General features: G+C 36.9%; 1 protein-coding gene and 1 pseudogene across 1 annotated transcript; one reads left to right on the plus strand and one right to left on the minus strand.

Annotated features, from left to right (window-relative positions):
- Positions 1-152: 152 nt before the first annotated feature.
- LOC140860328 (aspartate--tRNA ligase 2, cytoplasmic-like) lies at positions 153-9436 on the plus strand (annotated as a pseudogene).
- A 39-nt stretch (positions 9437-9475) lies between these two features.
- Positions 9476-11141, minus strand: LOC140860330 (uncharacterized). Its single transcript, XM_073263295.1, has 2 exons — positions 10974-11141; positions 9476-10027 (listed from the first exon to the last, which is right to left on the minus strand). Exons 1-2 carry the CDS (start codon positions 11139-11141, stop codon positions 9476-9478), a joined length of 720 nt encoding a protein of 239 aa, XP_073119396.1.
- Positions 11142-12301: the final 1160 nt, after the last annotated feature.

Raw genomic sequence — 12301 nt, forward strand, 5'->3', positions numbered from 1 at the left:
TAAAATTAAGAGAAACATCGTGATGAAAAAAAAATTTCAAATTTATGGTTATGAATTATGATCATCACGGTTCCACACGATTCAAAGTTTCAATTTGGGCCCCACGATATATGAGAAGCATGGGTCTAGTACTCTACCTAATAAAGTATAAAAAGTCCTTTTTTTTCTGATTAATGTTGGGCTTTTCCGATAAACCCTTTGTAATGGGCCTTCAAAGTTAGAATTGGGCCTCAATAACCTTAACTAATTTCCCATCACACCACTCCAGCAGAGTGTTTACCTTTACCTTGAAAATGTCTTCCGAAGAACCATCCCCAGTCATCAGCGAGGAAACTTCCGAGAAGAAACTGTCCAAGAAAGAGGCTTCGAAGCTCGAAAGACAGCGGAAACGTCAGGAAGCCGCCGCCGCATCCGCCATTTCTGCCGTGGCAATCGAAACCGACGATCCCTTGGCTGAAAACTACGGAGAAGTCGCATTGAAGGACCTGCAGTCGAAGGAAATATCTGGGAAGAAATGGACGGAATTGAAGAATTTGACAGATTTGTTGAAGGACCAGGTGGTTTTGATACGTGGCCGTGCGCAGACAATCCGGGCTGTAGGGAAGAAAATGGCATTCATTGTGGTGAGGGAGCGTGGATTTACTGTTCAATGCGTCCTGAATGTTAGCCCTGGTGCGGTGAGCCCGCAGATGGTTAAGTTTGCGACTGGTTTGAGCCGAGAATCGATTGTGGATATTGAAGGTGTTGTATCTGTTCCCGCTCAGTCAATCACTGGTGCCACTCAGCAGGTATTCGGTTGCTTTCTTTGTGTGCTTTTTTTTATTTAGTTTCTGTCTGCGTGTTTTGGGTTTTTTTTATACAATGTATTAGAAAACAAAAAGATGAAAGAACAAAATTTTCATTATCTGGAAAATTGCTCTTTACAATGACAGAGAAGCTATATATACTAACACAATCAGCAGCTAACTTGTTGACTAACTACTTTTTGACTAAGCTAAGCCTTATACACGTAGGCATTAATTCTAAGACTTCCCCTCAAGAGGTGAGTGTATATTATGCACTCCCATCTTGGTCAAAAGAAATCGAAAACGAAATGGTAACAATGGTTTAGTGAATAGATCAGCAAGTTGTAACTCTGAGGACACATGCAGTAGTTTGATGACCCCGGCTTGCACTTGTTCTCGCACAATATGACAGTCAATGTCAATGTGTTTGGTTCGTTCATGAAAAACAGGATTAGAACCAATGTGTATGGCAGCTTGACTATCACAAAACAAGACTGCCGGTGTACTGCTTTGCACACCAAAATCCTTAAGCAAAGATCGAATCCACATTACTTCACAAGTAGACGCAGCCATAGATCTGTACTCTGCTTCTGCAGATGACCTGGAAACTGTTTGCTGTTTCTTGGACCTCCAAGAAATCATGGATTCTCCAAGGAAAACACAAAAACCAGTAAACGATCGTCGTGTATCTAAACATGCTCCCCAATCGGCATCAGAGAAAAATTGGAGCTTAAGATCAGATTTGCTCTTATACAAAAGACCCTGACCAACAGTACCTTTTATATATCGAAGAACATTTAAGGCACCTTCCATGTGAACAGACCGAGGTTGTGAAACAAATTGGCTCAATGTGTTCACCACGTAAGTCAGATCAGGACGGGTAATAGTAAGATATAACAAACGACCAATCAATCTTCTATAGGCAAAAGAATCAGGAAGTAAATCTCCTGCATCATGAGTAAGCTTCATGTTAACATCCATTGGAGTAGATCTCGGTTTGCACCCTAATAATCCTGCATCAGTAAGCAATTTCAATGCATAATTTCGTTGACATATATATATACCACTTGTAGACCTTGCAACCTCAATTCCCAGAAAGTACTTTAGCTCTCCCAAATCCTTCAAACAAAACTTATCATTAAGAAATGTTTTTAAATCCTTTGCTGCTGAGACATTATTGGTAGCAATTACTATGTCATCGACATAGACTAAAAGAGCAACAAATACAAAGCCTCGTGTCCTTAGAAACAGAGAATTATCAGCATGTGACTGAATAAAACCAATGCTCAATAATGTTATAGAAAATTTAGCAAACCATTGTCGAGACGCTTGCTTTAAACCATAAATGGACTTATGGAGTTTACATACTGCATTCGGTGGCAAAATCTCCCCCTGTTGAGAATATCCTAGAGGAAGAGACATATATACTTCCTCGGTTAAGTCTCCATGAAGAAATGCATTGTTAAAATCAAGTTGTAACAAAAACCATCCTTTCGCAGCAGCCATGGCAAGTAAGATTTTAACCGTGACTAACTTGGCGACTGGAGAAAAGGTTTCGATATAATCAATGCCCTCTTGTTGAGTATATCCTTTAGCTACTAGACGAGCTTTATAGCATTGCAAAGAACCATCAGCAGAGAATTTGGTTTTATAAACCCATCGACAACCAACAACAGATTTGTCTAAAGGTAAAGAAACAATGGACCAAGTACCATTGAGTTCTAAATCTTTAAGTTCCTCAGTCATAGCATGTCTCCATTCCGGAAAAGCAACAGCTTGAGAATAGTGTTCTGGTTCAATGATGGAAGAAATAGAATGGACATAAGCACGATAAGAAGAGGACAGCTTGGTAGAAGAAAGATATGAGGTTAAAGGATGAATAGTAGACGAGGGAAGAGGAGATGTAACAGTATAACAATGATAGTCCTTTAAATGGTGAGGGGCAGTGACAAGACGCCGAGAATGAGTACAATGAGGCTGTGTATCGGGATTAGAAGGCAAAATAGAATGAGAAATATGAGTGGGTAAGAGTGTATCAGAAAAGAAATCCATGGATGAAGAAGAAAGTATCTGCTGATAAGGAAAAGAATCTTCATGAAACTCTTGAAATAAAGGTTTCATTTGTTTCGAAATTCAGCAACTTGAAACCTTTATAACCTGGGGGATAACCTATGAAAACAGATTTAATGGCTCGAGGAGAAAATTTGTTTCGAGAAGATGGAAGAGTGGATGCATAACACAGACAACCGAAAACTCTGCGATGTGAATAGGAAGGACTTTTGTGATATATCAGTTCAAAAGGCGATTTGTGTTCAAGAATACGTGAGGGTGTGCGATTAATCAAATAAACCGTTGTGAGAACACAATCTCCCCAATAAACAAGAGGTATATTGGATTGAAAAAGAAAAGCTCGAGCAACATTAAGAATATGTTGATGCTTTCTCTCCGCTACTGAATTTTGTTGAGGTCTTTCAACACAAGAATAAAAATGGAAAATACCCTTTTGTTGAAAGAAATCACTAAAGGAGAGTTCTGGTGCATTGTTACTTCGGACACCCTTAATGTTAGCTCCAAATTGAGTATGCACCATTTGATAAAAAATGAGAAAAAGTTGTTGCACATCAGATTTAGCTTTCATCATATAAATCCAGGTATATCGAGAGTGATCATCAACTATGGTAAGAAAATATTTATAGCCCTCAATTGTTATAGGACTGAAAGGACCCCAAATGTCAATGTGTATGAGCTGAAAAGCAGTTTGACAAACATTATTCTGTGATATAAAAGGTAAACGTTTCTGTTTTGATAAATGACAAATGGAACAATGTGTATCAACATCATCTATATGATTGAAATGAAAATTGTTATCAACAACAGAAAGTTTAACAGATGTAGGATGTCCCATACGAAAATGCCACAAGTTTGTTTTAGAACTGGCCGTGGTACAAACGAATGATGGATTGACTTCTGGTTTGTGGAATGTGTATAAATTTCCAATGCGTTTACCCATCCCAATCACCTGGTTCGTCTGGATATCCTGGATTTGACAAAAGTCGGAAACAAAAAAGACTGAGCAAGGAAGAAGTTTAGTAAGACAACTAATGGAAAGAAGGTTAAAGTGAAATTGTGGAACATACAGGACATCATGAAGGATAAGATCATTTGACAAATGTATAGTGCCAATATGAGAAACTTGAATAGAAAAATTATTTGGGAGTACTACTTTGGAGGCAAACGGTCGGGATGTAAGGAATAGAGACATAGAGCAACATATATGATGAGTAGCTCCTTATCAATTACCCAATCCGATCGTTTAATGACAGGAAAAAGATGGGACAAGGAATGGATACCATTGAAGCATGACACTGTGGGTTCTTGCTGCTGTTGATCCATAGGGGAAACATTCCGGACAGGGAACTTGGAGCTCAGAACTTCGATAATTTGTTGACAAAAGCTATCAATCGAAGTGTAGGAAGAAGCGGCAGTGGCAGAAGCACCATAATTCTGAGGAGCTTTAGGCTGTCCAGAAACCTGTTTCTGATTATATTTCGGATGACCAGGAGGAAAACCATGAAGTTTATAGCATCTATCAATTGTGTGATTTGTAAATCCACAATGAGAACAAAGAAGTCCACCAATTTTGCCCTTCGAAGTCGGAAATTTCCTCACATTTCCCACAGCACCAGACACATCTAAAGAAAATGGAGGATCTGCCATTTTGGAGGGAGCAGCAGGATATATAGAACGTTGACGTTCTTCTTGAACAACAAGAGAAAACACCTTTGTCATAACTGGAAGTGGATCAATCATCAGCAACTGAGCACGTATAGCAGCATAAGAATCATTTAATCCCATCAAAAACTGCATAACACATTCCTGATTATGAAAATTGATCCAATCCTTCATCGAACCACATTGACAAGTCGAAGTCGGTTGATAATCCTTCAACTCATCCCAAAGGATTCTTAATTTCGTATAATAAGCACTAATATCCATAGATCCTTGATGCAAACTGCTCAACAACTTCTTAATCTGGTAGATCCGTGGTGCATTACTTTGATGGAACCTATCATGCAAATCAACCCAAACTTCTCGACAAGTTGGCATGTACAAAAGACTCTCTACAATCTCTCGTACCACAGAATTCAAAATCCATGAAGTTACCATACTATTGCATCTCGTCCATGCTCCATACAACAAATCATCAGACATTGGACGAGGAATGGTACCATCAACAAAACCTAGCTTGTTCTTAGTAGTCAAAGCCATAACCATAGCTCGATTCCAAGTATTATAATTCGAACCTGATCCTGTGAGTTGAGTAGGAACAAGAGAAAGACCAGGATGATCTCCATTGTGCAAGAAAAAAGGACTGCTCGAATCCTCTGCCCACGCACGATTCAATTGAACTGAAGCATTATTGTTGTTGTTGTTCGCAATCGGACCTCCTCCGCGCGCCATCATCAAAAAGAAACTCCAAATCAAAAATCAATCGAGAAGAAAGAAAATCAAACCACGATCGAACAATCCAAAGGAATTCGATCGAAAGAAAAATTTGCGGAAGTTTAGCTTTGATACCATATTAGAAAACAAAAAGATGAAAGAACAAAATTTTCATTATCTGGAAAACTGCTCTTTACAATGACAGAGAAGCTATATATACTAACACAATCAGCAGCTAACTTGTTGACTAACTACTTGCTGACTAAGCTAAGCCTTATACACGTAGGCATTAATTCTAAGACAATGCTTGATACCGTGAATTTGAATTCTTGGGATCTGAACTCTAGTGCATATTTGGAACTTGGTCATATGATGGATTTGTTGTGACTCAATCCCGGCGTTGATTCTGTTGTAGTGTGCAGGGAAAGGTACTATAATTATCTGTTTTATTTGAATAATGCTAGAGATAACATATATCGTGTACAACGATATTTACAACAAATATATCGTGAGATTTTGCTATTATACCGGTATATTTTACGTTCAATCTATCATGAAATTTTGATAAATGAAATTTTTGTATTGAATTTTTTGTGTTGTACAAATTGATGTACAAATTTGTTTGTACATATAGCATTGCTTGTTTTATTTTTATTTAAATATGATTGATTTATTTGACTGCTATAGGTGGAAATTCAAGTGAAGAAGCTTTATTGCGTCAACAAGGCTGTACCCACACTACCTATTAATATTGAGGATGCAGCAAGAAGTGAGATTGACATAGAAAAGGCTTTGCAGGTATTCTTGCGGCTGTTCTTAATTTTACTTACATAAGATCGTATTGATGCTTTAATATTTTGCTGCCTCTTCGTACGAATTTTCTGAGTGTCTTTTCTAAACGCAGGCAGGTGAACAGCTTGTTCGAGTTAATCAAGATACTCGTTTGAATTTCAGAGTTCTTGACATGCGCACACCGGCTAATCAAGGAATTTTTCGCGTCCAATGTCAAGTTGAAAATGTATGTCTCCTTCTATTTGCTTTTGTGCTCTTTTTTCCCCTGATTCTAGCAATTTTTTGTTGGACTTTGTTGCTAGGTCCATAGAAACAAAAGCTACTTGGTCCTTTAAGTCCAGTTTTGGAAATTGTATGCTTTTTGATCGGTGTTCTGTTTGGAAGGTTGCACATATTATATTTCAGCGAGCCGGTCCAATTTGTTTCCAGTTGCATATAATGAGATAATCTGTTTGGTGGTTGTTCCTTTTTGTATGATCATTATATAAGTTTGTAGTGGTATGTCTAGTTGGTCATTTGAATCTCGTAGAAGCCATTTTTTTTTACATTTTTTCCTCGTTATTTTTATGTTTGTTGACATTTGATGTATGATTGCTAAATTGGACACCACAATCCTATTACTAAAACGTGCATACTGACGAATAATGCTGTTCCGTGAGTTTGTGCAGATATTTAGAGAGTTCCTGTTATCTGAAGGTTTTGTTGGGATCCACACGCCAAAGTTGATTGCAGGTTCTAGTGAAGGTGGTTCGGCTGTTTTTCGATTGGATTACAAATGAACACCTGCATGTCTGGCACAATCACCCCAGCTTCATAAACAAATGTCCATTTGTGGTGATTTTGGCCGAGTATTTGAGATCGGGCCAGTATTCAGAGCAGAGGACTCTTTTACACACAGACATTTGTGTGAATTTACCGGTCTTGATGTTGAAATGGAGATTAAGGAGCACTATTCAGAAGTATGTTTTGTATTGTACAGTACTGTATTATAAACTGTAAGAACTTTCTGAATGTGGTTTTATGGATGATGGCCTGAATTTATTTCTGCAGGTAATGGATATTGTTGATCGTTTATTTGTGGTGATGTTCGATTGTTTGAACGAGAGTTGTTCAAAGGAGCTCGAAGCCATTAATAAGCAATACCCTTTTGAGAAGCTGAAGGTACATTATATTGATTATACGCTGTTGTAATATCGTTTGATCCCCAAGTCCCAACGATATCATGTTATGATGTAATGCACATTGCACAATAATTTTGGAGGAATAAAATAGCTGTTGCACCCAAACAATGATTTCGATAAATATCTCTCTTCTGACAAGCATATTTTCCAAGTTTTGTGTTAATACTTATTGTTAAATTTTATTGAACATGCAGTACTTGCGAAATACTTTGCGTCTCACCTTTGAAGAGGGGGTTCAAATGCTGAAGGTAAGAGGAGAAAATGAACATTTATCTTGTTCCAAAGTGACTGTGTCACATTTGTAGATTCATTATTATAAATGAAAGGTACCCGGTAGTAGGTTAACATCAAGTCGAATGATTCTTCGAGAAAATAGTTTTCTATGTTTTATTTTATGGGATACCTAATTCAGATTGTAATCTCATGGTTCAAATCTTGAAATTTTACCATCACTTGATGACATCAAATCTTAATGTGATGGTGGAATAACTGTCGAATCTTGTTGTGGGTATATCGCTGCCATTATTTTTGTATTCATAGCAAAATAACTCTATTGAGCAAGAGTTTCCTATCACAAAAAAAAACGAAAGAAAAGAACTATTCTGAGCAAGAACTTGTGTTTGGTCACAACTCACGTGGGTTTTGATATCTTTTTCACTGATCGTAAATGTTGTGCATTGTATTCATAATTTTGTAATACCATTTATGTTGATAGCACCAACACAGGCTTGCGTAAATGTACTGTTTACTAGTGTCATGTTCTTCTGGTTTCTGTTCTATGCTGGCTACTGCTTTTGTAATCTTTGCCTCTCATTTTACAGAATTTGAATTAATTATAAAGCAGTTTCTTATAATTTTCATGTGTCTTCGCTTATGTAGGAGGCTGGAGTAGAAATTGATCCTCTTGGTGATCTTAACACAGACTCAGAGAGAAAACTTGGCCAGCTTGTTCTGGAGAAGTATGCTGGTTTTTGCTTGTTTTTTCTCTTCATTTTACTTCTTCATTCTGATCTGACCATATTGAACATGCTGCCGATAGATAATGATTCGCGAAAGAGGAAAATTCTACAGATACCATAATCTTGGCAGGCTGTTAAATCATTTTGTTTTCATTTAATCGTGCGTGTTCCTCTATCTTCTTTGACCATCTGTTCCTCGTTTTATTTTTGTTTACCCTTCTGACTGTAGCTATGGCACCGAGTTCTACATACTTCACCGATATCCTCTGGCTGTTCGACCATTCTATACAATGCCATGTTATGATAATCCGAGTTATAGTAACTCATTCGATGTTTTCATTCGAGGTAAATCTAGTTCCATTTCTATTACTTTAGTGAAGGGAAATGGTATCAAAACTGTTAGAACGATTGAAATGCTGAAATACTGCTGATAAATTTGTTAATTGCTTCCAAAATTAAGTTTTCAACATTACCGTTTCCACGATTTTCGGTTTAAAAGTTGTTGCCATAAATGTTGAAGTAGCGGAGGGAAGCACAATATCCTGCCAACGCCTCGGGAAAAACTATTAATTGTTGTTGGATGTAGTATCTTTCCATTGTTTTCACTCTCATTTTACCCTCTCAGGCGAAGAAATAATATCAGGAGCTCAGCGTGTCCATGTGCCTGAGTATTTGTCTGAACGTGCACAAGCATGTGGAATTGATGTCAAGACAATATCAACATATATTGACTCCTTCAGGTACTTAAAAAAAACCGAAGTTATATGCTATGGGTAGAATAAGCTAATGATCATGTCCAAGTCATATTGGCTATGTGCGGGGTAGGACATTCTTGTGGGGAAAAGTTTACAATTTACAAAAAGCGTATGTAGAAATTGAGATGTTTTTATATTAGGAGCCGAATAGCCCCTGCTTGCCTCCTACTGAATCCACACCTCTGTAAACGAGTCTGATTTTTTTTTATTTTTAAAATTACGATGTTTTCATCATGTCATATTCATCATAGGTATGGAGCACCACCTCATGGTGGATTTGGAGTCGGTTTGGAACGTGTGGTGATGCTGTTCTGTGCACTTAACAACATCCGAAAGACTTCACTTTTCCCTCGTGACCCGCAAAGGATCGCTCCATGATTCGTCTTCAAGGTTTTCCTCGTTTTTCCATTGCTACTACATTTTTGGTTAACTATAGAATTATAGAAATTGAACGTTTCATCATAAAGAATGAGGTTATTTGGACAATCAGAAAATCTTGGATGTTTGTATAGCAATGACTGTTGCTAAAGTTCATTATTCTGAGTCAATTGTTCCGTTTCTTACACTGCCACAAAGTTACGACTGTCGTTCCCATAAATTTCACCGCCCACTCTCCTATCCTCGACGAAAACTAAGTCCAAACCATAAAGCACAATAATCACCACCGCATAACATATAAAAACCAGCACGGGTCCAGAAATCCACGACAGAAGCGGCACAGCCGCGTAGAACAGCCTGTTTCCCACCATGTTCAGCCAAAACCCCCTCTCCAGCAACTCTGACACGTACTTGGTCGTCATGGTTTGTCCCAAGCTATCTTCAGGGGGACAGTTGACTAGGAAGCTCACGTGATTCATGAACCGAATTGAGAGTGAATGGGACATGAATGAGGAGAGGAAGACCAGCAACATCGTTGCGAATTTCATTGTCAACATGTACTCGCCTTGGGCTCCATGGACCGTGTTGTTTAGTGGTTTTTTGATGCTGTATGTGCTGCTGAGAAAGGCCGCGAGTCCGGCACATAGGAGGATGGCGGTGGTGGCCATTAGCGTCGATCCCATGATCGCATTGCGAAGGGTTTGGATGGCCAATATGTTTTTCTTGTCATTGTCCTTGCACATAAATAGCATGAATTTATAAGAGACTTATATAAAGTGTTCCTGTGGGCAAAACCTCTCAAGTTGACTATCTGAAGACTGAAATTGTGAATTTACTCTCTTTTTTTTTCTCCTTCAAAAGGTATTTAGTTTTGATATTATTGTTGACAAGACAGAATAGCTGGCTTGAAACCAATTCCTTTTTTCCCCCATAAATGATTTTGAGAAAAGGATTCAATGTTAAAGATGAGCATTAAAAATGGATGGGCCAATAGTTAGATTAAAATCACTTGTAATTGATAGTTTCAAGAGAAAAATAACAGTTAAATTACAAATTAATTTCGTACGTGTATAAAAACAATCTAAAATAACGACAAAAATAATAATAATAATAAAACCATCAAACGTTCGAACCATGACCGGCAGCAACTCATTTCGATTAAAATTATAAAATTCCTAACCCACGGAAAAAATATTAATTTTCAATTTCTTTTTTTTCCCCAAAAACATTCCACGAATATTTAGAAAATTGACGAAAATTTCACAAGACAAAACATATATTTTGAAATTTTGCATTATTCAGCTCATAAAAAGATGATGTGATATGCTTTGCTAAAGTAAATTATAAAATGCTACAACTATATACATATTGTCGTATAAACTTCATAAAAATGCATTAATATTTTTATTAATTATAATTCACATTAATCTCTCATCTAAATTTTTTAAATCTGTTCATACATTCCCATGCAGCTCGAGTATCAAACTTTCTAACAATACTAAAAAATTAAAACGAAAAATATATACACGACCTTCTGAATTTCTTGATGATTTAATAACTTTGATTCCATCACACGTACATAAGTCTATGTCCATCCATTTCAACATATATGTATTTGTGTACGTGTATATATATCTATATATGGAATTATGGATACATGATTGATGATACTGCGATTACCTTCATCATGGCGGCGACCCAAAGTCGACGGCTCCGGGTATTCCGACCGATGACGGTGGTGAAGGGTTGAGAGCGAACCCTATGCCAAAGCCACAGGTGGTAACTCATGAAAATGAAGGAACCCAATGGCACAAGTATTACGTCTAAGTACCAATCTCTCCATTCCATTTTGTTAACTTTTTTTACTATGGAAACAAGTTTTGTTTTACACACTCTGTGCGTTTGCGTGCGTGGTTAAATGTATCGCAATTTATGTCAATGGGTTGAGCCCTGTAAATATATATACAGATAATTACGGAGCAATGCATTGACTTTTTTTATTTTAAAAAATAAAGCCCCATTTAATTTCTCATGGAATTAATTTTCCTAACGATTCAGATGGACGAGGAATCAAAAAAATTTGTTTTAAAAAAAATTAAATTACAATCTAAAAATCCTGGAAAATTGCATCGGCGGCCGGGGCCATCGTTAAAATTCGAAAAGACGAAAAACCTTGAATATAAAATTAAGACAAAAACTCATATGATGTGTTATCCATTTAAAAGTATTACATTTTATACCAAAAGTATTACTTATTATTATAAATATGGGTAGGGTTAACCCATCTCACGGATAAGACCGTCTCACAGGAATGTTACTCTAAAATTAATTGCAATTTTCCTTACGCGAGGAATAAATCTATTGTGAAATGGTCTTTTATCTTGGTGATGTGTCAATCTTGATCATATTTACAAGGTAATCCAAATAAAAGATTCGTCCCATACAATTGACTCATGAGACCATCTCACATAATATAAATTTTTGTGTTATTAAGAAAAGGAAAAATTGCAAATTTAGTCCTGTATGTTTGTCACTTTGCGATTTTGGTCCTTTATATTTTCACATTTCAGTTTTAGTCCTGTATGTTCTGATTTTTGGAAATTTCGGTCTTTTTTATTCGAAAATGCTTACGTGGCACTGTACACTTTATCTCCACATCAGCACTGAATTGGTGCCACGTCAGCGCCACGTCGGAAAAAGAACTAAAATTGCCAAAAAAATAAAGATAGCGGACTAAAACTGAAATGTGAAAACATAGAGGACCAAAATCGCAAAGTGACAAATATACAGAACTAAATTTGCAATTTTTCCTTAAAAAAATTGAGGATATATTAACCGATCGATATTTTTAGGAACTTTTATTTTATGCCCTTGGTTTCGATAAGAAGTGGTCAATCTTAGGCCTTAGCACGTTCAACTAGTTATTTTCATTATTGATGTTTGCCAAAAAAATTCAGTGTTCCAAAAAGCTTTTAAGCAATGTTTAATCTCGTTTAAGCTTTAACACG

Source organism: Henckelia pumila, chromosome 4 (assembly GCF_033568475.1).
Source record: "Henckelia pumila isolate YLH828 chromosome 4, ASM3356847v2, whole genome shotgun sequence".
In the NCBI taxonomy this organism is placed as follows: domain Eukaryota; kingdom Viridiplantae; phylum Streptophyta; class Magnoliopsida; order Lamiales; family Gesneriaceae; genus Henckelia; species Henckelia pumila.